The sequence below is a fragment of the Salmo salar genome, chromosome 14 (genome assembly GCF_965601325.2).
Source record: "Salmo salar chromosome 14, fSalSal1, whole genome shotgun sequence".
Lineage (NCBI taxonomy): Eukaryota > Metazoa > Chordata > Actinopteri > Salmoniformes > Salmonidae > Salmo > Salmo salar.
Window position 1 is genome coordinate 58,330,001 of NC_138304.1, and position 27,500 is coordinate 58,357,500.

General features: G+C 43.8%; 1 protein-coding gene across 1 annotated transcript in view; it reads left to right on the forward strand.

Annotated features, from left to right (window-relative positions):
* LOC106596003 (collagen alpha-1(VI) chain) overlaps nt 1–27,500 on the forward strand; it is a 76,444-nt gene that overhangs the window by 584 nt on the left and 48,360 nt on the right. The window contains 8 exon segments of the mRNA XM_082961059.1: nt 5,871–6,000; nt 12,922–13,122; nt 14,645–14,804; nt 24,461–24,574; nt 25,597–25,617; nt 25,727–25,747; nt 26,068–26,112; nt 26,714–26,767. Coding sequence (XP_082817185.1) covers nt 5,871–6,000; nt 12,922–13,122; nt 14,645–14,804; nt 24,461–24,574; nt 25,597–25,617; nt 25,727–25,747; nt 26,068–26,112; nt 26,714–26,767 — 746 coding nt within the window.

Sequence of the window (27,500 nt, forward strand, 5' to 3'; positions counted from 1 at the left end):
ACTAGCTGGTTTGGTCCTTAGTCCTGCTGTTGGATGGCTACAGTCTACCTAGCTATCACAGCTGCAGATGCTCAGAGTGGGAGTTGCCCTATGCACAGATCTAGGATCAGATAACCCTCCCCATATCCTAACCTGCCACTAGGGGGTCTGGGGATTGAAACTGACTTTAGATCAGTGTTAGGGGCAACTTAATTGCTAATCAATCAATCATTCAATCGTTCAACCAATCAATCAATGTGGCTTTTTGAATTGAAATGGAAACCATAGGAAAGTCAATGAAAATGTAACATGTAGGACTTGCCTATGATCAATGTTCACTGAGGCTGTACCCGCTAAATTACAGTTATAACAGTTTACTGTGATCACTGAGGCTGTACCCGATAAATTACAGTTATAACAGTTTACTGTGATCACTGAGGCTGTACCCGCTAAATTACAGTTATAACAGTTTACTGTGATCACTGAGGCTGTACCCGCTAAATTACAGTTCTAACAGTTTACTGTGATCACTGAGGCTGTACCCGCTAAAATACAGTTATACCAGTGGTTTACTGTGATCGCTGAGGCTGTACCCGCTAAATTACAGTTATAACAGTTTACTGTGATCGCTGAGGCTGTACCCACTAAATTACAGTTATAACAGTTTACTGTGATCGCTGAGGCTGTACCCGCTAAATTACAGTTATAACAGTTTACTGTGATCACTGAGGCTGTACCCGTTAAATTACAGTTATAACAGTTTACTGTGATCACTGAGGCTGTACCCGCTAAATTACAGTTATAACAGTTTACTGTGATCGCTGAGGCTGTACCCACTAAATTACAGTTAAAACAGTTTACTGTGATCACTGAGGCTGTACCCGCTAAATTACAGTTATAACAGTTTACTGTGATCGCTGAGGCTGTACCCGCTAAGTTACAGTTATAACAGTTTACTGTGATCGCTGAGGCTGTACCCGCTAAATTAGAGTTATAACAGTTTACTGTGATCACTGAGGCTGTACCCGCTAAATTACAGTTATAACAGTTTACTGTGATCGCTGAGGCTGTACCCGCTAAATTACAGTTATAACAGTTTACTGTGATCGCTGAGGCTGTACCCGCTAAGTTACAGTTATAACAGTTTACTGTGATCGCTGAGGCTGTACCCGCTAAATTACAGTTATAACAGTTTACTGTGATCACTGAGGCTGTACCCGATAAATTACAGTTATAACAGTTTACTGTGATCACTGAGGCTGTACCCGTTAAATTACAGTTATAACAGTTTACTGTGAACACTGAGGCTGTACCCGCTAAATTACAGTTATAACAGTTTACTGTGATCACTGAGGCTGTACCCGTTAAATTACAGTTATAACAGTTTACTGTGAACACTGAGGCTGTACCCGCTAAATTACAGTTATAACAGTTTACTGTGATCACTTAGGCTGTACCCGCTAAATTACAGTTATAACAGTTTACTGTGATCACTGAGGCTGTACCCGCTAAATTACAGTTATAACAGTTTACTGTGATCACTGAGGCTGTACCCGTTAAATTACAGTTATAACAGTTTACTGTGATCACTGAGGCTGTACCTGCTAAATTACAGTTATAACAGTTTACTGTGATCGCTGAGTCTGTACCCGCTAAATTACAGTTCTAACAGTTTACTGTGATCACTGAGGCTGTACCCGCTAAATTACAGTTATAACAGTTTACTGTGATCACTGAGGCTGTACCCGCTAAATTACAGTTATAACAGTTTACTGTGATCACTGAGGCTGTACCCGCTAAATTACAGTTATAACAGTGGTTTAATGTGATCACTGAGGCTGTACCCACTAAATTACAGTTATAACAGTTTACTGTGATCACTGAGGCTGTACCCTCTAAATTACAGTTATAACAGTGGTTTAATGTGATCACTGAGGCTGTACCCACTAAATTACAGTTATAACAGTGGTTTACTGTGATCACTGAGGCTGTACCCGCTTTAAGTTACAGTTTTAACAGTCACCAAGTAGGCAACTGTGGCTATTTGATCATAATGTAGGTCTACCAGAGTGGCCTAACATCAAAAACAATGGAGAACACACATCCCATAACATTTTAACATGGAAATAGCTGTTCTGTCATTCAGATTACAGTAGCAGCCAATGTGTGGTGTTCAATATAGGCCTACATTCCATGAGACTTTTGGAAAAATCATGCAGGGCTTGACGTTAACCTGTTCATTCACTTGTCCTTCAGACGAAGACCTGACTGAAAATGTTGTTGTGCTGTTTGATGCAACAACAAAAAAACAGTTTACAAAATAAACGTCATTATTATTCCCATACCATTATTACAGAGGATCCGAAAATGATGCTACCCTCTGCCTATTGGCTACTTATCTTATTCAAGACCATCTCAAAATACAACACTTCCCCTTTAAGACATAAAAAAGCTCTTTACCTGACCGTCTCAAAATACAACACTGCCCCTTTAAGACATAAAAAAGCTCTTTACCTGACAGATTAAATGTACATATTTAGTGTTCTTGTAGGAAGCAACCACTCCACAATTGTTGAGTATAAATTAGCTATAAATTAGCTATTAGCTATAACTCACTAACTAGCAAAGAATATGAACAAATGTGCACAGGTGGCTACATGCAGCTCTCGCTTTGGTCTCAAACAAGCACATCTACTCACGATCGCTCATGCTGTTAACACAGTCCAGTTCTAAGTGAATGGAACAGATCCATATATGGCAATGGCTATTTGCATATAGGTCTATTGCAGCTCTGATTGGTTATGGCGCACCAGTCTGTGTAGAGTACAGGCTGGAGTCATGCCTGTCAATGCAGTAGAATCCTATTCCAATGCGCTCTGCCTACAATAAAATCTCTTGCACAGTTAATTTTGCATACTAAGTGTTGCATAGTTCGTTTTGTTTCGGAATGTTACATTGAAAGTGGATAATATTGCGATGATTAGATCACAATTCCCACAGTAAAACGAAACATTGATAGTGTTCACTAAAAGTGGGAAACTAGAAAGATGAGTGAAGCTCAATCTCGTGCTTCTCTGCACCAGCTGATATTTGTTCTGCACGGCAGTCCGCGGCGCCCGTGCGCATCTTAGAAGGAACATTGCCTATGACATCACACTGTGATTGATTTAATTGGTCTAACACATCATTATACAATAGTTTTCTACTTTGAGCCCTTATTTTAGCTTTTTTTTGTAAATGTAATACATTTTTAAGCCAGTTTAGTCACATTTGGTGGCAGAAGTGGGGATTTTGCAAGGACTACTTCCATTGAATGAGTGACGATGTGACGATGTAAAGATGTGACAATGACTATGTGACGATGAAGATGTGACTGTGATATATGACGATTGTGACGATGTGAAGATAAAGATGTGACTGTGATGTATGACGATTGTGACGATGTGACGATGACGATGTGACATTAACGATGTGACGATGTGACGATGATGATGACGATGTGACGATGTGACGATGACGATGTGACGATGTGGCGATGATGATGTGACGATGTGACGACGTGACGACGTGACGATGACGATGTGACGATGACGATGTGACGATGTGATGATGACGATGTGACGATGTGACGATAATGATGTGACGATGACGATGTGACGATGACGATGTGACGATGGCGATGTGACGATGTGACGATGTTACGATGACGATGTGACGATGACGATGTGACGATGTGATGATGTGACAATGACGATGTGATGATGATGATGTGACGATGACGATGTGACGATGTAATGATGTGACGATGTGACTGTGATGTATGACGATTGTGACGATGTGACGATGACGATGTGACGATGTGACATTAATGATGTGACGATGTGATGGTGACGATGTGACGATGATGATGTGACGATGACGATGTGATGACGTGACGACGCGACGATGACGATGTGACGATGACGATGTGACGATATGACGATGTGACGATGACGATGTGACGATGTGATGATGACGATGTGACGATGTGACGATTCTGACGATAATGATGTGACGATGACGATGTGACAATGTGACGATGTGACGATGGCGATGTGACGATGACGATGTGACGATGACGATGTGACGATGTGACGATGTGATGATGTGACGATGACGATGTGACGATGTGACGATGTGACGGTGATGATGTGACGATGTGACGATGTAACGATGTGACGATGAGACGATGATGATGATATGATGATGACGATGTGACGATGACGATGTGACAATGTGACGATGACGATGTGACGATGTGACGATGTGACGATGTGACGATGACGATGTGACGATGTGACGATGACGATGTGACAATGTGACGATGTGATGATGATGATGTGATGATGGACAGTGTATTCAGAAAGTATTCAATCTACACACAATACCCCATATTCAGACTCTTTACTCAGTACTTTGTTGAAGCACCTTTGGCAGCTATTACAGCCTCGAGTGTTCTTGCGTATGACACTACAAGCTTGGCACACCTGTATCTGGTCTCTCCAGAGATGTTCGATCGGGTTCAAGTCCGGGCTCTGGCTGGGCCACTCAAGGACATTCAGAGACTTGTCCCGAAGCCACTCCTGCATTGTCTTGACTGTGTGCTTAGGGTTGTTGTCCTGTTGGAAGGTGAACCTTCGCCCTAATCTGAGGTCAGGAGCAAGATTTCATCAAGGATCTCTCTGTACTTTGCTCCATTCATCTTTCCATCGATCCTGACAAGTCTCCCAGTCCCTGCCGCTGAAAAACATCCCCACAGCATGATGTTACCACCACTATGCTTCCCCGTAGGGATGGTGCCAGGTTTCCTCCAGATGTGACGCTTGGCGTTCAGACCAAAGAGTTCAATCTTGGTTTCACCAGACCAGATAATCTTGTTTCTCATGGTCAGAGAGTCCTTTAGGGTTAGGGTTAGGGTTAACTCCAAGCGGGCTGTCATGTGCCTTTTACTGAGGAGTTGCTTCTGTCTGGCCACTCTACTATAAAGGCCTGATTGATGGAGTTCTGCAGAGATGGTTGACCTTCTGGAAGGTTCTCCCATCTCCACAGAGGAACTCTGGAGCTCTGTCAGAGTGACCATTGGGTTCTTGGTCACCTCCCAGACCAAGGCCCTTCTCCCCCGATTGCTCAGTTTGGCCGGGCAGCCAGCTCTAGGAAGAGTCTTGGTGGTTCCAAACTTCTTCCATTTAAGAATGATCAAGGCCGCTGTGTTCTTGGGGACCTTCAATGCCGCAGAAATGTTTTGGTACCCTTCCCCAGCCCTGTGCCTCGACACAATCCTGTCTCAGAGCTCTACGGACAATTCCTCCGACCTCATGTCTTGGTTTTTGCTCTGACATGCACTGTCAACTGTGGGACCTTATATAGACAGGTGTGTGCATTTCCAAATCATGTCCAATCAATTGAATTTACCACAGGTGGACTCCAATCACGTTGTAGAAACATCTCAAGGATGATCAATGGATGCACCTGAGCTCAATTTTAAGATTCAAAGTACAGAGTCTGAGTACTTATGTAAATAAGGTATTTCTGTATTTTCTTTTTTTTAGCAAAAATTTCAAAAAATCTGTTTTCTCTTTGTCATTATGGGGTATTGTGTGTAGATTGATGAGCAAAATAATGTATTGAATACATTTTAGAATAAGTCTGAAACAAAATGTGGAAAAAGGGGAAGGGGTCTGAATACTTTTCAAATGCACTGTACACATGTATACTGTTTCTGTTCTATGTGTATACCGATATGTCATATGTTCATGTTTCCCCTGTGTGTGTGTGTGTGTGTGTGTGTGTGTGTGTGTGTGTGTGTGTGTGTGTGTGTGTGTGTGTGTGTGTGTGTGTGTGTGTGGTTGCAGAGTGTCCTGTGGACCTGTTCTTTGTGCTGGACACGTCTGAGAGTGTTGCTCTCAGGGCCAAACCTCCTAACTTCTACATCGACCAGATCAAGAGCTTTACTGAACGCTTCATCATGGAGCTCAAAGAGATGTAAGACACACACACACACCCATACACACACACACACACACATACACACACACGCACACACACACACACACACACACACACACACACACACACACACACACACACACACACACACACACACACACACACACACACACAGGATGTAACACACACCCTGGCTGTCCATTACAGAACAGTACTTTATGGTTGTCTCATGGCCGTGCTGCTTAGAGCCCAGGCTGGGCTCCTCCTCACTAAGAGAGAGTTGTTCAGCTAGTGTTGTTGCTGTGGTAAAGCTCTATGTCATGTCATCATGTCACCAGAATAAGACCCTAGATATTTTTTGGAAGATCTACCGTGCCTTTTCCTCACCCTGGGACGTTCATCATCCCTTATTTTATCACCTAAATAAACTGTTTCCAGAGTCGTAGTGGGAGGACCACTCACACACACACCATATCATCTCATGACTCCATGTTTCATGAGATGAAATAAAAGATCTCATACATTTTCCATATGCACAAAAAAAAACGTGTTTCTCTCGAACCACTCATTGACATTTGACTTGTTGAATACTTTATACTCCATCTATCAGACTGAATACTTTATACTCCATCTATCTGTATCCCCTCATCTATCAGACTGAATACTTTATACTCCATCTATCAGACTGAATACTTTATACTCCATCTATCAGACTGAATACTTTATACTCCAGCTATCTGACTGAATACTTTATACTCCATCTATCAGACTGAATACTTTGTACTCCATCTATCTGTATCCCCTCATCTATCAGACTGAATACTTTATACTCCATCTATCAGACTGAATACTTTATACTCCATCTATCTGTATCCCCTCATCTATCAGACTGAATACTTTATACTCCATCTATCTGTACCCCCTCATCTATCAGACCAGACTGAATACTCCATCTATCTGTATTATCTATAAGACCACAGACTGAATACTTTATTTATACTCCATCTATCTGTATTTATCTATCAGACCAGACTGAATACTCCATCTATCTGTATTTATCTATCAGACCAGACTGACCAGTTCATCTAACAGCCTTATTGATCATATTTTTTAACTAATTCTTTGAATAATGTGGCTAATACAGGTAGACATTTCTGACCACTTTCCAATGTTCCACTTCTCCCTGGCAGCTGGAAATCAACAGATGGGAATGATTAGTAGCATTAAATGTAGAATATTTAACTAAAGTAATTGTGAGCGCTTTAAGATGTTGTTTGGGGATATTTAATGGGAAATTTTTTATAATCAGGCTGATGTAGAGCCTGCATACCAGACTTTTCCTCACATCTTTCAACTCTGTATTTCACCATTATTTTCCCTTAGTTAAACCACGTAAGAGATCAGCAGAAGGTTCTGGAAACCTTGGTTCACAACCGGTCTCAAAACATACTCAGTTAAAAGTTGTATAAAAAGTTTCTCACATATCTCTCTCCCCTGAATTCTGCCAATTACAACAAGTATAAGAACAAATTTACTCACTTACTTCAGATATCCCCCAAAATATATTTTACTAACACACTCCAAGAATCCTTAAATAATTTAAAGCCATCTTGGAAAATCATCAATCAACTTTTGAATAAGAAAAAGGCATCTACAACTATCTCATCTCACTGTATCTCATCTCAATGTATCTCCTCTCAATGAATCTCATCTCACTGTATCTCATCTACAACTATCCCATCTCACTGTATCTCATCTCACTGTATCTCATCTCACTGTATCTCATCTCACTGTATCTCCTCTCAATGTATCTCATCTCACTGTATCTCATCTCAATGTATCTCATCTACAACTATCTCATCTCTATGTATCTCATCTCAATGTATCTCATCTACAACTATCTCATCTCTATGTATCTCATCTACAACTATCTCATCTCAATGTATCTCATCTCAATGTATCTCATCTACAACTATCTCATCTCATTGTATCCCATCTCTATGTATCTCATCTCAATGTATCTCATCTCAATGTATCTCATCTACAACTATCTCATCTCATTGTATCTCATCTCTATGTATCTCATCTACAACTATCTCATCTCATTGTATCTCATCTCTATGTATCTCATCACAATGTATCTCATCTCAATGTATCTCATCTCAATGTATCTCATCACAATGTATCTCATCTCTATGTATCTCATCTCAATGTATCTCATCTCAATGTATCTCATCTACAACTATCTCAACTCAATGTATCTCATCTACAACTATCTCAACTCAATGTATCTCATCTCAATGTATCTCATCTACAATTATCTCAACTCAATGTATCGCATCTCAATGTATCTCATCTACAACTATCTCAACTCACTGTATCTCATCTCTATGTATCTCATCTCACTGTATCTCATCTCAATGTATCTCATCTCAATGTATCTCATCTACAACTATCTCATCTCAATGTATCTCATCTACAACTATCTCATCTCAATGTATCTCATCTACAACTATCTCATCTCAATGTATCTCATCTCTATGTATCTCATCTACAACTATCTCATCTCAATGTATCTCATCTACAACTATCTCATCTCAATGTATCTCATCTACAACTATCTCATCTCAATGTATCCCATCTCTATGTATCTCATCTCTATGTATCTCATCTACAACTATCTCATCTCAATGTATCTCATCTGAATCTCAATTTTAGGGACTGAGTGGCGCAGCGTTCTAAGGCACTGCATCGCAGTGCTAGAGGTGTCACTACAGACCCGGATCGATCCCGGGCTATTTCACAACTGGCCGTGATCGGGAGTATCATGGGGCAGCGCACAATTGGCCCAGCGTCGTCCGGGTTAGGGGAGGGTTTGTCCGGGGTAGGCCGTCATTGTAAATAAGAATTTGTGATTAACTGACTTGCCTAGTTAAAGGTTAAATAAAAACAAGTAAATTGTTGGAAATAAGACCTTTCGTGATCTTAATGTGAACTTAATAACTTTTTTTTTTGTGAATGTGGATTCTTCTCTGTCAAAGAAAATAGAGAAAACTGAAGGAAATCCCTTGGATTACATTTAAGGGACATTTCCCTTCTCTGCTTCAATTTCATCCTCCTGATGTGATGGAGGTGATGGAGGTAATTGGTAACTTAGAGATCCTCCTGATGTGATGGAGGTGATGGAGGTAATTGGTAACTTAGAGATCCTCCTGATGTGATGGAGGTGATGGAGGTAATTGGTAACTTAGAGATCCTCCTGATGTGATGGAGGTGATGGAGGTAATTGGTCATTTAGAGATCCTCCTGATGTGATGGAGGTGATGGAGGTAATTGGTAACTTAGAGATCCTCCTGATGTGATGGAGGTAATTGGTAACTTAGAGATCCTCCTGATGGGATGGAGGTGATGGAGGTAATTGGTCAATTAGAGATCCTCCTGATGTGATGGAGGTGATGGAGGTAATTGGTAACTTAGAGATCCTCCTGATGTGATGGAGGTAATTGGTCATTTAGAGATCCTCCAGATGTGATGGAGGTAATTGGTAACTTAGAGATCCTCCTGATGTGATGGAGGTGATGGAGGTAATTGGTAACTTAGAGATCCTCCTGATGTGATGGAGGTGATGGAGGTAATTGGTACCTTAGAGATCCTCCTGATGTGATGGAGGTGATGGAGGTAATTGGTACCTTAGAGATCCTCCTGATGTGATGGAGGTGATGGAGGTAATTGGTCATTTAGAGATCCTCCTGATGTGATGGAGGTAATTGGTCATTTAGAGATCCTCCTGATGTGATGGAGGGAATTGGTCATTTAGAGATTCTCCTGATGTGATGGAGGTGATGGAGGTAATTGGTCATTTAGAGATCCTCCTGATGTGATGGTGATGGAGGTAATTGGTACCTTAGAGATCCTCCTGATGTGATGGTGATGGAGGTAATTGGTCATTTAGAGATCCTCCTGATGTGATGGAGGTAATTGGTCATTTAGAGATCCTCCTGATGTGATGGAGGTGATGGAGGTGATGGAGGTAATTGGTCATTTAGAGATTCTCCTGATGTGATGGAGGTGATGGAGGTAATTGGTCATTTAGAGATCCTCCTGATGTGATGGAGGTGATGGAGGTAATTGGTAACTTAGAGATCCTCCTGATGTGATGGAGGTGATGGAGGTAATTGGTAACTTAGAGATCCTCCTGATGGGATGGAGGTAATTGGTAACTTAGAGATCCTCCTGATGTGATGGAGGTGATGGAGGTAACTGATAACTTAGAGATCCTCCTGATGTGATGGAGGTGATGGAGGTAATTGGTCATTTAGAGATCCTCCTGATGTGATGGAGGTGATGGAGGTAATTGGTCATTTAGAGATCCTCCTGATGTGATGGAGGTGATGGAGGTAATTGGTAATGTAGAGATCCTCCTGATGTGATGGAGGTGATGGAGGTAATTGGTCATTTAGAGATCCTCCTGATGTGATGGAGGTGATGGAGGTGATGGAGGAAATTGGTCATTTAGAGATTCTCCTGATGTGATAGAGGTGATGGAGGTAATTGGTAATTTAGAGATCCTCCTGATGTGATGGAGGTGATGGAGGTAATTGGTCATTTAGAGATCCTCCTGATGTGATGGAGGTGATGGAGGTGATGGAGGTAATTGGTCATTTAGAGATTCTCCTGATGTGATGGAGGTGATGGAGGTAATTGGTCATTTAGAGATCCTCCTGATGTGATGGAGGTGATGGAGGTAATTGGTCATTTAGAGATCCTCCTGATGGGATGGAGGTGATGGAGGTAATTGGTAACTTAGAGATCCTCCTGATGTGATGGAGGTGATGGTGGTAATTGGTAACTTAGAGATCCTCCTGATGTGATGGAGGTGATGGAGGTAATTGGTAACTTAAAGGTATCAGCAGCAGGTCACGATGAGATTGGTGTCTCTTTGGTGAAGTTAGTGTCTTCCAGGAATACTGATCCAAATTTATTCAAACTGGTATTTCCCCCTCTATTAATCTGGGATCCCAATATCTTTTACAAATGATTGCCCAGTATATGTAATATCATGTTTTTCTAGAATCCTTAGAAAAATCGGTGTATTAGAGGATGTCGAAACATCTTAATTAACACTGTATTCTATATGAGCACCAATATGGTTTTAATTTTTTTTTAAAGTACTCCACAGATTTGGCTCTTTTGCAACTTGTGGATAAATTCTTTACAGCGCTGAACAACATTGAATATGCTCTTGGCATGTTTTTTTTAGATGTACCCAAAGCGTTTAACACGGTTGATCATGAAATATTACTTTCTAGTGTCACGATTCTCTAACATGCAGGAGGGGTGAAGTCAGGCGCAGGAGACCAAGGTACGTGGAAACACGTTTAATAGACACCAGTCCAAAAATGCCAAAATACAATGCAGGGTACAATACATCCAGCAATAGGCAAGAGCCCACAAACTGAATCGGGACGCAGCCCAGGAAACCCGTATGCCAAAATATATAAACGGCAGAAGAAAACCCAATCCCCAACCTTACAAACGTAGACACAAATAATCCCGCACAATCCCAAACCTAAACACCCCCACTAACGAACTAACTCAAAACAGGTGCTAACATAAAACAGACGTCACCAAATGAAAATAAAAATGGGATCGGTGGCAGCTAGTAGGCCGGCGACGACGACCGCCGAGCGCCGCCCGAACGGGGAGAGGCGCCACCTTCTGTAGACGTTGTGACATCTAGATTGCGTTATTATGGTTTTCATGATTATACCTATAATTGGTTCTATAGTCATGTTTATGATAGAGAAAAATGTGTTTATGCAAATTAGTGTGCATCTACCAGGGGGTCAGCCTGAAGACTGGGGGTCAGCCTGATGAATCAAACTACTCAGTAATCTCCTCCATGAAGACTGGAGGTCAGCCTGATGAACCAAACTACTCAGTAATCTCCTCCATGAAGACTGGAGGTCAGCCTGATGAACCAAACTACTCAGTAATCTCCTCCATGAAGACTGGAGGTCAGCCTGATGAACCAAACTACTCAGTAATCTCCTCCATGAAGACTGGGGGTCAGCCTGATGAACCAAACTACTCAGTAATCTCCTCCATGAAGACTGGAGGTCAGCCTGATGAACCAAACTACTCAGTAATCTCCTCCATGAAGACTGGAGGTCAGCCTGATGAACCAAACTACTCAGTAATCTCCTCCATGAAGACTGGGGGTCAGCCTGATGAACCAAACTACTCAGTAATCTCCTCCATGAAGACTGGGGGTCAGCCTGATGAACCAAACTACTCAGTAATCTCCTCCATGAAGACTGGGGGTCAGCCTGACGAACCAAACTACTCAGTAATCTCCTCCATGAAGACTGGAGGTCAGCCTGATGAACCAAACTACTCAGTAATCTCCTCCATGAAGACTGGAGGTCAGCCTGATGAACCAAACTACTCAGTGCAAAGCTGTCATCAAGGCAGAGGGTGGCTACTTTTAAGAATCTAAAATCTAAAATCTATTTTGATTTGTTTAACACTTCTTTGGTTACTTCATGTTTCCATATTTGTTATGTCATCGTTTTGATGTCTTCACTATTATTCTTCAATGTAGAAAATAGTAAAAAAAAAAAAATAACCCGGGAATGAGTAGGTGTGTACAAACTTTTGACTGGTGCTGTCAATTTTTATATTTTGTTCAGTGTTCAGTATGTCAATATTTGCGCATAAAGGTGTTTCCACCGCCATTTCCCGTATAAATAATTTTACAGACACAAAGAATTCCACCATGTCAAAGAAGACATCATCGGTTGGCATTTCTACCATTTTACCAAAACATCCTGTTTCCATCCCAGCTGTCATGATTTTTTTTTTAATACGGTATGACTTTACTCGCATTAAAACTGTTGATGGTAACGTGGTTAGTGATATGATATAACTTTTCTCTATGTGTGTTGTTGTCGCTAGGCGCCACCCATGTGACCGGTCCCTGACGTGGAACTCCGGAGCGCTGCACTACTCTGATGAGATCATCTTAGTGCGCCAGCTGAGCGACATCGCCACCGAGCGACAGGCGCTCATCAGTGACATCAAAGGCATCAGCTACATCGGCAAGGGAACACACACTGACTGTGCCATCAAGAGAGGCATCGCTGAGCTGCTCATAGGGTAACACACACACACACACACACACACAAACACACAAACACACACACACACACACACACACACACACACACACACACACACACACACACACACACACACACACACACACACACACACACACACACACACACACACACACACACACACTGACTGTGCCATCAAGAGAGGCATCGCTGAGCTGCTCATAGGGTAACACACACACACACACACACACACACACACACACACACACACACACACACACACACACACACACACACTGACTGTGCCAACAAGAGAGGCATCGCTGAGCTGCTCATAGGGTAACACACACACACACACACACACACACACACACACACACACGCACACACACACATGCACACACTGACTGTGCCATCAAGAGAGGCATCGCTGAGCTGCTCATAGGGTAACACACACACACACACACACACACACACACACACACACACACACACACACACACACACACACACACACACACACACACACTGACTGTGTCGTCAAGAGAGGCATCGCTGAGCTGCTTATAGGGTAACACACACACATGTAATACCTGTATAGTGGTTTCTCTATAGTACCTGTCTAATGGTTTCTCTATAGTACCTGTCTACTGGTTTCTCTATAGTACCTGTCTAGTGGTTTCTCTATAGTACCTGTCTAGTGGTTTCTCTATAGTACCTGTCTAGTGGTTTCTCTATAGTACCTGTCTAGTGGTTTCTCTATAGTACCTGTCTAATGGTTTCTCTATAGTACCTGTCTAATGGTTTCTCTATAGTACCTGTCTAGTGGTTTCTCTATAGTACCTGTCTAGTGGTTTCTCTATAGTACCTGTCTAGTTGTTCCTCTATAGTACCTGTCTAGTGGTTTCTCTATAGTACCTGTCTAGTGGTTTCTCTATAGTACCTGTCTAGTGGTTTCTCTATAGTACCTGTCTAGTGGTTTCTCTATAGTACCTGTCTAATGGTTTCTCTATAGTACCTCTCTAGTGGTTTCTCTATAGTACCTGTCTAGTGGTTTCTCTATAGTACCTGTCTAATGGTTTCTCTATAGTACCTGTCTAATGGTTTCTCTATAGTACCTGTCTAGTGGTTTCTCTATAGTACCTGTCTAGTGGTTTCTCTATAGTACCTGTCTAGTGGTTTCTCTATAGTACCTGTCTAGTGGTTTCTCTATAGTACCTGTCTAATGGCTTCTCTATAGTACCTGTCTAATGGCTTCTCTATAGTACCTGTCTAGTGGTTTCTCTATAGTACCTGTCTAATGGTTTCTCTATAGTACCTGTCTAGTGGTTTCTCTATAGTACCTGTCTAATGGTTTCTCTATAGTACCTGTCTAGTGGTTTCTCTATAGTACCTGTCTAGTGGCTTCTCTATAGTACCTGTCTAGTGGTTTCTCTATAGTACCTGTCTAATGGCTTCTCTATAGTACCTGTATAGTGGTTTCTCTATAGTACCTGTCTAGTGTTATTTTGTTGCAGTGTGTCTCATCACGTCCCTTTCTATCCGGTGTGTGTGTTCAGGGGCTCCCACTACCAGGAGAATAAGTACATCGTCGTGGTGACGGATGGTCATCCTCTAACAGGTTACAAGGAGCCCTGTGGTGGGTTACAGGAAGCTGCCAATGAGGCCAGGCAACACGGGGTTAAAGTCTTCTCTGTCGCCATATCACCTGACCAGGAGGTACGACACACACACGCACGCACGCACGCACACACACACACACACACACACACACACACACACACACACACACACACACACACACACACACACACACACACACACACACACACACACACACACAGATGCACATATACACACATGCCCACCTTCACACACACGTGAGCACATAAATTACTGTTCAAATCAAATCAAATTTATTTTTATATAGCCCTTCGTACATCAGCTGATATTCTCAAAGTGCTGTACAGAAACCCAGCCTAAAACCCCAAACAGCAAGCAAAGCATGTGAAAGAAGCACGGTGGCTAGGAAAAACTCCCTAGGAAAAACTCCCTAGAAAGGCCAAAAACCTAGGAAGAAACCTAGAGAGGAACCAGGCTATGAGGGGTGGCCAGTCCTCTTCTGGCTGTGCAGGGTGGATATTAAAACAGAACATGGTCAAAATGTTAAAATGTTAAAATGTTCATAAATGACCAGCATGGTCAAATAATAATAATCATAGTAGTTGTCGAGGGTGCAACAAGCACGTCCGGTGAACAGGTCAGGGTTCCATAGCCGCAGGCAGAACAGTTGAAACTGGAGCAGCAGCACGGCCAGGTGGACTGGGGACAGCAAGGAGTCATCATACCAGGTAGTCCTGAGGCATGGTCCTAGGGCTCAGGTCCTCCGAGAGAAAGACAGAAAGAGAGAAAGAGAGAATTAGAGAGAGCATATTTAAATACACACAGGACACCGGATAAGACAAGAGAAATACTCCAGATGTAACAGACTGACCCTAGCCCCCCGACACATAAACTACTGCAGCATAAATACTGGAGGCTGAGACAGGAGGGATCAGAAGACACTGTGGCCCCATCCGATGATACCCCCGGACAGGGCCAAACAGGCAGGATATAACCCCACCCACTTTGCCAAAGCACAGCCCCCACACCACTAGAGGGATGTCTCCAACCACCAACTTACCGTCCTAAGACAAGGCCGAGTATAGCCCACAACGATCTCCGCCATGGCACAACCCAAGGGGGGGGGGGGGGGGGGGCGCCAACCCAGACAGGAAGACCACGTCAGTGACTCAACCCACTCAAGTGACGCACCCCTCCCATGGACGGCATGGAAGAACACCAGTAGGCCAGTGACTCAGCCTCTGTAAAAGGGTTAGAGGCAGAGAATCCCAGTGGAAAGAGGGGAACCGGCAAGGCAGAGACAGCAAGGGCGGTTCGTTGCTCCAGCCTTTCCGTTCACCTTCACACTCCTGGGCCAGACTATACTTAATCATAGGACCTACTGAAGAGATAAGTCTTCAGTAAAGACTTAAAGGTTGAGACTGAGTCTGCGTCTCTCACATTGGTAGGCAGACCATTCCATAAAAATGGAGCTCTATAGGAGAAAGCCCTACCTCCAGCCGTTTGCTTAGAAATTCTAGGGACAATTAGGAGGCCTGCGTCTTGTGACCGTAGCGTACGTGTAGGTATGTACGGCAGGACCAAATCGGAAAGATAGGTAGGAGCAAGCCCATGTAATGCTTTGTAGGTTAGCAGTAAAACCTTGAAATCAGCCCTTGCCTTAACAGGAAGCCAGTGTAGGGAGGCTAACACTGGAGTAATATGATCAAATTTTTTGGTTCTAGTCAGGATTCTAGCAGCCGTATTTAGCACTAACTGAAGTTTATTTAGTGCTTTATCCGGGTAGCCGGAAAGTAGAGCATTGCAGTAGTCCAGCCTAGAAGTAACAAAAGCATGGATTAATTTTTCTGCGTCATTTTTGGACAGAAAATTTCTGATTTTTGCAATGTTACGTAGATGGAAAAAAGCTGTCCTTGAAACAGTCTTGATATGTTCTTCAAAAGAGAGATCAGGGTCCAGAGTAACGCCGAGGTCCTTCACAGTTTTATTTGAGACGACTGTACAACCATCCAGATTAATTGTCAGATTCAACAGAAGATCTCTTTGTTTCTTGGGACCTAGAACAAGCATCTCTGTTTTGTCCGAGTTTAAAAGTAGAAAGTTTGCAGCCATCCACTTCTTTATGTCTGAAACACAGGCTTCTAGCGAGGGCAATTTTGGGGCTTCACCATGTTTCATTGAAATGTACAGCTGTGTGTCGTCTGCATAGCAGTGAAATTTAACATTATGTTTTCGAATGACATCCCCAAGAGGTAAAATATATAGTGAAAACAATAGTGGTCCTAAAACGGAACCTTGAGGAACACCGAAATTTACAATTGATTTGTCAGAGGACAAACCATTCACAGAGACAAACTGATATCTTTCCGACAGATAAGATCTAAACCAGGCCAGAACTTGTCCATGTAGACCAATTTGGGTTTCCAATCTCTCCAAAAGAATGTGGTGATCGATGGTATCAAAAGCGGCACTAAGATCTAGGAGCACGAGGACAGATGCAGAGCCTCGGTCTGACGTCATTAAAAGGTCATTTACCACCTTCACAAGTGCAGTCTCAGTGCTATGATGGGGTCTAAAACCAGACTGAAGCGTTTCGTATACATTGTTTGTCTTCAGGAAGGCAGTCAGTTGCTGTGCAACAGCTTTTTCTAAAATTTTGGAGAGGAATGGAAGATTCGATATAGGCCGATAGTTTTTTATAATTTCTGGATCAAGATTCGGCTTTTTCAAGAGAGGCTTTATTACTGCCACTTTTAGTGAGCTTGGTACACATCCGGTGGATAGAGAGCCGTTTATTATGTTCAACATAGGAGGGCCAAGCACAGGAAGCAGCTCTTTCAGTAGTTTAGTTGGAATAGGGTCCAGTATGCAGCTTGAGGGTTTGGAGGCCATGATTATTTTCATCATTGCGTCAAGAGATATAGTACTAAAACACTTTAGTATCTCCCTTGATCCTAGGTCCTGGCAGAGTTGTGCAGACTCAGGACAATGGAGCTTTGGAGGAATACCCAGATTTAAAGAGGAGTCTGTAATTTGCTTTCTAATGATCATGATCTTTTCCTCAAAGAAGTTCATAAATTTATTACTGCTGAAGTGAAAGCCATCCTCCATTTGCGAAGGCTGCTTTTTAGTTAGCTTTGCGACAGTATCAAAAAGAAATTTCGGATTGTTCTTATTTTCCTCAATTAAGTTGGAAAAATAGGATGATCGAGCAGCAGTAAGGGCTCTTCGATACTGCACGGTACTGTCTTTCCAAGCTAGTCGGAAGACTTCCAGTGTTCACACACACAGTAAACACACACACACAGTACACACTCACATTTCAGCACACACACACCACACACACACACACACACACACACACACACACACACACACACACACACACACACACACACACACACACACACACACACATGCCCACGTTCACACACACGTGAGCACATAAATAACGGTACACACACACAGTACACACACACATTTCAGCACACACACACACACACACACACACACACACACACACACACACTAGACCTAACCATGGTAACAGTGTTTCACTCTGTTGGTATAGTTTACTCCGCTACTCGAGTCATTTCTCTTCCTCTCTCACCAAGCCCCGCCCCCCTGTAATACAAGGAGAGCAGTTGTTGTTGCTTGACCACGAGATCATTTGCCGACCGTTTGCACAGTCAATGTCTTCAGTCTGCACGGTCAATGCAGCAAATACAATAATATGTTGATGACAACTACGCTGCTTTTCACTTTGCTTCTTTATATAAATCCACAAGAGTTCTATAATTACCACTATTAGTTTGTGGATGTTACTGTCTGCAAACATCTAAGTTCGTCTTTTCTTAGAAAATTGCTAAAATAAATAGCCGCTAATGCTAATCGCCCGTTAGCTGGCAAGCTAATAAATGTACTGCGTCAGAGCAAACATAGCTATCTAATACAGTCTGATACCAGTGCTGGTGTAGGCCTAAATCAGCATGTTGGTTGTGCAGCAGTATCTTCTAAATCAGAGAGGAATAGTTTAGCTACATGAAGTAAGATACAACATTTAGTGGAGCCAAAGATTATAGGGTCCCCTGGGAAACACTGACCAACACTTTGGTTCCTACCCTGTCACAATAACACATCCATAGAGATCTTATTAGTATTAGCACTCCCCTGGGAAACACTGATCAACACTTTGGTTCCTACCCTGTCACAATAACAACTCCATAGAGATTATATTAGTAATCTAATTCAGAATTCTATGAACGTCTCCCTGGCTTTTTCATTGGTTGTCATGTCAAACAACACTGTGTTCAAAGTGCCCACTGTTATTATAATTATATTTTTACTACATAATTATAATAATCATTATATTTCCACGATTACAACAGTTCACCCAAGTGTTTTGATCTAAATTGCAAGTCTAATCTAACCCTAACCCTAACCCTAACCCTAACCCTAACCCTAAATAATTGGTTAAAAATAAAAGCCTAGAAGTATTGCCCATATCGTGCAGCCCTACATGGCAGTATGGATACTTCTGGAACTTTCTGTTGATGTTGAATTAAACAGTATAAACCAATCAGAATGGAGTAAGACCCATTAAAATCACGTAGAATGTACGTGTTGCCACCCTGAGGTCACTCACTACTCATAAAGCACCCTGAGGTCACTCACTACTCATAAAGCATCCTGAAGTCACTCACTACTCATAAAGCACCCTGGGATCACTCACTACTCATAAAGCACCCTGAGGTCACTCACTACTCATAAAGCGCCCTGAGGTCACTCACTACTCATAAAGCACCCTGAGGTCACTCACTACTCATAAAGCACCCTGAGGTCACTCACTACTCATAAAGCACCCTGAGGTCACTCACTACTCATAAAGCACCCTGAGGTCACTCACTACTCATAAAGCACCCTGAGGTCACTCACTACTAATAAAGCAGCCTGAGGTCACTCACTACTCATAAAGCACCCTGAGGTCACTCACTACTCATAAAGCAGCCTGAGGTCACTCACTACTCATAAAGCACATTTACAACTTTTATTATTCAACAACATAAAATACCATCAAATATATGAAAAATATTGTGATAAGATATTTTGTTCATATCCCTAGAGACCATATCACCCAGCCCTAGGGACCATATCACCCAGCCCTAGAGACCAAATAACCCAGCCCTAGGGCCATATCACCCAGCCCTAGGGGCCATATCACCCAGCCCTAGGGGCCATATCACCCAGCCCTAGGGACCATATCACCCAGCCCTAGAGACCATATAACCCAGCCCTAGAGACCATATAACCCAGCCCTAGAGACCATATCACCCAGCCCTAGAGACCATATCACCCAGCCCTAGAGACCATATCACCCAGCCCCAGGGACCATATCACCCAGCCCTAGGGACCATATAACCCAGCCCTAGAGACCATATAACCCAGCCCTAGGGACCATATCACCCAGCCCCAGGGACCACATGACCCAGCCCTAGGGACCATATCACCCAGCCCTAGGGACCATATCACCCAGCCCTAGGGACCATATAACCCAGCCCTAGGGACCATATCACCCAGCCCCAGGGACCATATAACCCAGCCCTAGGGACCATATAACCCAGCCCTAGAGACCATATCACCCAGCCCTAGAGACCATATCACCCAGCCCTAGGGACCATATAACCCAGCCTTAGAGACCATATAACCCAGCCCTAGGGACCACATGACCCAGCCCTAGGGACCATATCACCCAGCCCTAGGGACCATATCACCCAGCCCTAGGGACCATATAACCCAGCCCTAGGCACCATATCACCCAGCCCCAGGGACCATATAACCCAGCCCTAGGGACCATATAACCCAGCCCTAGAGACCATATAACCCAGCCCTAGGGACCATATCACCCAGCCCCAGGGACCATATCACCCAGCCCTAGGGACCATATCACCCAGCCCTAGGGACCATATCACCCAGCCCTAGGGACCATATCACCCAGCCCTAGGGACCATATCACCCAGCCCTAGAGACCATATAACCCAGCCCTAGGGACCATATCACCCAGCCCTAGAGACCATATCACCCAGCCCTAGGTACCATATCACCCAGCCCTAGGGACCATATCACCCAGCCCTAGAGACCATATAACCCAGCCCTAGAGACCATATAACCCAGCCCTAGAGACCATATCACCCAGCCCTAGGGACCATATCACCCAGCCCTAGATACCATATCACCCAGCCCTAGAGACCATATCAGGGACCAATAGAGGCAATGGCCAAGTACTACATTGTTCCAGAAAGGTTATTTACTGGTCACTAATATGGTTTTGACTTGATGTTGGTTTAGTTATGTTGATATTGATAACTGTGTGGATGTATTTATAATATGTATCGATAACTTAAGGTTACTTGCGTAACCCCGGTTCTCGGATATTATGAGTGAGACGACTCACTGTGAGGGATTCACCAGAACAGGCAAGCCCCATACTATTGTGGAGGACTTAATTCTTCCTGCTGCAGCGGATATGGCTGGGACAATGCTGGGGGAAAAGGCCAAAAAAACTATACAGGCAAATCCTCCATCAAACAACACTGTTTCACAACGCATCAGTGACATGGCAGGAGATCTTCTTCACAAAAAAGAAACTCGAGGAAGCGGGTGATGTAGAGGACCGAATGTACCCCTGACGCAGGGATTCAGAGACATATGTCTCCATAGCCGCCGTCTCCGCCTGTGACAGGGGATACACGTGACTCCTGGGAAGTGCAGTGTCTACCAGGAGATTTATCGCACAATTCCCCCATCGATGGGGTGGTAATTGAGTCGCCTTCTTTCTGGAGAGGGGAGCGGTGGCCTCTCTAATCAACCCTGACCCTAATGGTTGACTATCTAAGGCGTGAACTGGGAAGGGCATAGCCACTGGAACGATGGGGATCCCTAAACTATGGGCAAATGATCTGTCTATGAAATTCCCAGCTGTGCCTGAATCGACGAGCGCCTTATGCTGGGAATGCAGCGAAAACTCAGGAAAAGTAACATGCAAAAACAGGTGTACAAGCCAGAGTGCCCTGCCTGCTGCCTCGACCCCCAGAGGAACCAACCCGACAGCGACCGGCAGTGTGACCTCTACGGCCACAGATGGTGCACGTGACGGAACCTCCTCCGGTCTCCCTGAGCGCAGCACCTCCCAGCTCCATGGGTATCGGAGAGGGGGGTGCTGGGGGATAGAACCACCAGACCCTGATCTGAACGTCCGCGGGTAGCCAGCAGGTTGTCCAGACGGATGGACAGATCCACCAGTTGGTCGAAGGTAAGGGTGGTGTCCCTGCAGGCCAACTCCCGACGGACGTCCTCGCGCAAACTGCAGCGATAGTGGACGATCAGGGCCCTGTCGCTCCATCCTGCGCCGGCGGCCAGGGTCCGAAAGTCCATCGCAAACCCCTGGGCGCTCCTCGTCCCCTGCCTCAGATGGAAGAGACGTTCACCCGCCGCTCTACCCTCGGGCAGGTGATCGAAGACAGGGAGTAGACAATAACATGGCTATATACAGGAAGTAGAAAATAACATGGCTATATACAGGGAGTGGACAATAACATGGCTATATACAGGAAGTATAAAATAACATGGCTATATACAGGAAGTATAAAATAGCATGCCTATATACAGGGAGTAGAAAATAACATGGCTATACACAGGAAGTAGAAAATAACATGGCTATATACAGGGAGTAGAAAATAACATGGCTATATACAGGAAGTAGAAAATAACATGGCTATATACAGGGAGTTGAAAATAACATGGTTATATACAGGAAGTAGAAAATAACATGGCTATATACAGGAAGTAGAAAATAACATGGCTATATACAGGAAGTAGAAAATAACATGGCTATATACAGGAAGTAGAAAATATCATACAGGGAGTATATATTTACATGTATTCAGACCCTTTACTCAGTAGTTTGTTGAAGCATCTTTGGCAGCGATTACAGCCTCGAGTCTTCTTGGGTATGACGCTACAAGCTTGACACACCTGTGATCCTTTGCCCCAGTCTGAGGTCATGAGCACTCTGGAGCAGGTTTTCATGAAGGATCTCTGTGTACTTTGCTCCATTCATCTTTCCCTCGATCCTGACTAGTCTCCCAGTCCCTGCCTCTAAAAAACATCCCCACAGCCCGATGCTGCCACCACCATGCTTCACCCTAGGGATGGTATTGGCCAGGTGATGAGCGGTGCCTGGTTTCCTCCAGATGTGACGCTTGGCATTCAGGCCAAAGAGTTCAATCTTGGTCTCACCAGACCAGAGAATCTAGTTCCTCATGGTCTGAAAGTGTTTAGGTGCCTGTTAGCAAACACAAGCAGGCTGTCATGTTCATTTTACTGAGGAGTGGTTTCCGTCTGGCCAGTCTACCATAAAGGCCTGTGTCCATCGAAGGTGAGCGTTTGTCCACTGAAGTTCGTTACGACGCCAAACTGCAGTCAGGTCAAGACCCTGGTGTGGACGACAAGCAGGTTGGTGAGCTTCCCTGAGACGGTTGCTGAGTTTGTGCCCACCCACATGTTTTATCAGCTGTCCAGGTGGCTGGTCTCAGACGATCCTGCAGGTGAAGAAGCCAGATGTGGAGGTCCTGGGCTGGCATGTTTACACGTGGTCTGCGGTTTTGAGGCCGGTTGGGCGTACTACCATATTCTGTAAAACGACGTTGGAGGCGGCTTATGGTAGAGACATGGACATTCAATTCTCTGGCAACAGCTCTGGTGGTCATTCCTGCAGTCAGCATGACAATTGCATGCTCCCTCAACTTGAGACATCTGGCATTATCTTGTGACAAAACTGCACATTTTAGAGTGGCCTTTTATTGTCCGCAGCACAAGGTGCACCTGTGTAATGATCATGCTGTTTAATCAGCTTCTTGATATGCCACACCTGTCAGGCGGATGGATTATCTTGGCAAAGGAGAAATGCTCACTAACAGGGATGTAAACAAATGTGTACCCATCATTTGAGAGAAATTAGCTTTTTGTGCATTAGGAAAATTTCTGGGATATTTATTTCAGCTCATGAAACATGGGACCAACACTTTACATGTTGTGTTTATATTTTTTGTTCAGTATAGTAATTCCACCCTTCCAGGTAGAAAAGCTAGTCAGTGTGACAGCTAGCCTTGTAGCTAAGGGAGCCAAATCTCCTCAGCTAGCCAAGTGGTGCTGAGGAGAGTCCCGTGTGGCTCAGTTGGTAGAGCATGGTGTTTGCAACGCCAGGGTTGTGGGTTTGATTCCCACGGGGGACCAGTACGGAGAAAAGAATGTATGAAATGTATGCACTCACTACTGTAAGCTCTAGATAAGAGCGTCTGCTAAATGACTAAGATGTAAATGAGAGCTAAGTAGAATTCTTCCGAGAGGTGAGAATCAGAGAGGGCAGGCGACTGGCTCTTCAGTATGAAGGGAGGGGCTCCCTTATTCGCCACTCAACCTGTCTGTCTCCGACAGACTTGTATGATTGGTCCTTTGAGCTACGTAGGAGATTCTGGTGAATCCCCACAGTGAGACGTCAAAAATAATAATTGAACTTTATGTAGTGATAATTGATCAATGTCTGTATTGATCTCTGTATTGATTTCTGTATCTCTGTATTGATCTCTGTATTGATCTCTGTATTGATCTCTGTATCTCTGTACTGATTTCTGTATCTCTGTACTGATTTCTGTATCTCTGTATTGATTTCTGTTTCTCTGTATTGATCTCTATAGGATACCAGACTGTCAGTGATCGCTACAGACCAGAACTACAGACAGAACTTCACAGCAGCTGACAACAGCAGATCCACCCAGCTACAGACCATACGCAGTATCATAGATATGATCGTACGTATTACCTCTCCTCTCCTCTCCATATCTCTCCTCCTTTCCTCTCCTCTCCATATCTCTCCTCTTTTCCTCTCCTCTCCATATCTCTCCTCATTTCCTCTCCTCTCCTTATCTCACCTCCTTTCCTCTCCTCTCCATATCTCTCCTCCTTTCCTCTCCTCTCCATATCTCTCCTCTTTTCCTCTCCTCTCCATATCTCTCCTCATTTCCTCTCCTCTCCTTATCTCACCTCCTTTCCTCTCCTCTCCATATCTCTCCTCCTTTCCTCTCCTCTCCATATCTCCCCTCCTTTCCTCTCCTCTCCATATCTCCCCTTCTTTCCTCTCCTCTCCATATCTCTCCTCCTTTCTTCTCCTCTCCATATCTCTCCTCCTTTCCTCTCCTCTCCATATCTCCCCTCCTTTCCTCTCCTCTCCACATCTCTCCTCCTTCTTTCATCTCCTCTGTTTATCTCTCCTCCTTTTCTCTCCTCTCCATATCTCCTTTCCTCTCCTCTCCATATCTCTCCTCCTTTCCTCTCCTCTCCATATCTCTCCTCATTTCCTCTCCTCTCCATATCTCCCTTCCTTTCCTTTCCTCTCCTCTCCATATCTCCCCTCCTTTCCTCTCCTCTCCATATCTCTCCTCCTTTTCTCTCCTCTCCATATCTCCTTTCCTCTCCTCTCCATATCTCTCCTCCTTTCCTCTCCTCTCCATATCTCTCCTCCTTTTCTCTCCTCTCCATATCTCTCCTCCTTTCCTTTATTCCAATGCGTCTCTTGTCTTTCCACCATTCATCTATACCCTCCTCCTCTCTCCCTCTCTACTCCCCTCCTTTCCTCTCCTCTCCTCTCCTCTCCTCTCCTCTCCTCTCCTCTCCTCTCCTCTCCTCTCCTCTCCTCTCCTCTCCTCTCCTCTCCTCTCCTCTCCTCTCCTCTCCTCTCCTCTCCTCTCCTCTCTCCCTCTCTGCTCCCCTCCCTCTCCTATCATTCTAAAGTATAAATGAGTCTCTCTAACCTCTGATTTATTTTCTCTTACAGACCAATGAGACCAAGGATGTGGTATGTCTTGTTTACCTACGTGACATATGTTATTTCTACAGTAATCATTACTTCCATTTGCCTGTTTGTTGCCATTTATAACTGTGCTTTTTTCATATTTTTTTCTCAGTGCTGTTCTTTTGACTGCAATGTAAGTAACACCTAAATTCTATGACCCCCTTATGACACCTTTATAACAGGTTGTAGTGTTCTATGAAGGCTCTCTGAGTGACATAGCAGTATGATCCATGATGACACATTTATAACAGGTTGTAGTGTTCTATGTAGGCTCTCTGAGTGACATAGCAATATGACCCATGATCACACGTTTATAACAGGTTGTAGTGTTCTACGAAGGCTCTCTGAGTGACATAGCAGTATGACCCATGATCACACATTTATAACAGGTTGTAGTGTTCTATGAAGTCTCTCTGAGTGATACAGCGGTATGATGATGTGTTTTGTCTGCAGGCTAAAGGAGGTCCCAAAGGACCAGGAGGAGACATCGGCTCCAAGGTGGGACACACACACACACACACACACACACACACACACACACACACACACACACACATACACACAGACACACACACACACACACACACACACACACACACACACACACACACACACACACACACACACGAAAACCGGAAGACTTGTGATTAGCTCCCCAGGTTAATAATGTCTAGGTTTTGTTTCAGTGTGCTAACCTGGTTATCATAGCTAGTTTCTGATTGTTTCATTATGTATTATTGATCTTGAATTCTAATGCTCCACTCCTCTCTCCTCCTCTCTTCCTCTGTCCTCTCTCTCCTCCCTCTCCTCCTCTCTCCACCTCTCTCCACCTCTCTTCCTCTGTCCTCTCTCTCTTCCTCTCTCCTCCCTCTCCTCCTCTCTCCACCTCTCTTCCTCGGTCCTCTCTCTCTTCCTCTCTCCTCCCTCTCCTCCTCTCTCCACCTCTCTCCACCTCTCTTCCTCTGTCCTCTCTCTCTTCCTCTCTCCTCCCTCTCCTCCTCTCTCCTCCTCTCTTCCTCTGTCCTCTCTCTCCTCCCTCCCTTCCTCTGTCCTCTCTCCCTTCCTCTGTCCTCCCTCTTCCCCTCCTCTCTTCCTGCAGGGTGAAACAGGTAGACAGGGGATGCCAGGCGAAAAGGGAGACATTGGGGTAGTGGTGAGTATCAGGTCTGGTCACGGGTCTATTTTATTAACCCAAAAAACCTGCTCTGTTATTAACCTATAGAATCAGGTCTGGTATTAACCTATAGAATCCGGTCTGGTATTAACCTATAGAATCAGGTGTTATTAACCTATAGAATCAGGTGTTATTAACCTATAGAATCAGGTCTGGTATTAACCTATAGAATCAGGTCTGGTATTAACCTATAGAATCAGGTGTTATTAACCTATAGAATCAGGTGTTATTAACCTATAGAATCAGGTTTGGTATTAACCTATAGAATCAGGTCTGGTATTAACCTATAGAATCAGGTCTGGTATTAACCTATAGAATCAGGTCTGATATTAACCTATAGAATCAGGTCTGTTATTAACCTATAGAATCAGGTCTGTTATTAACCTATAGAATCAGGTCTGGTATTAACCTATAGAATCAGGTCTGATATTAAACTATAGAATCAGGTCTGGTATTACCTATAGAATCAGGTCTGGTATTAACCTATAGAATCAGGTGTTATTAACCTATAGAATCAGGTCTGATATTAACCTATAGAATCAGGTCTGATATTAACCTATAGAATCAGGTCTGATATTAACCTATAGAATCAGGTCTGGTATTAACCTATAGAATCAGGTCTGATATTAACCTATAGAATCAGGTCTGTTATTAACCTATAGAATCAGGTCTGGTATTAACCTATAGAATCAGGTCTGTTATTAACCTATAG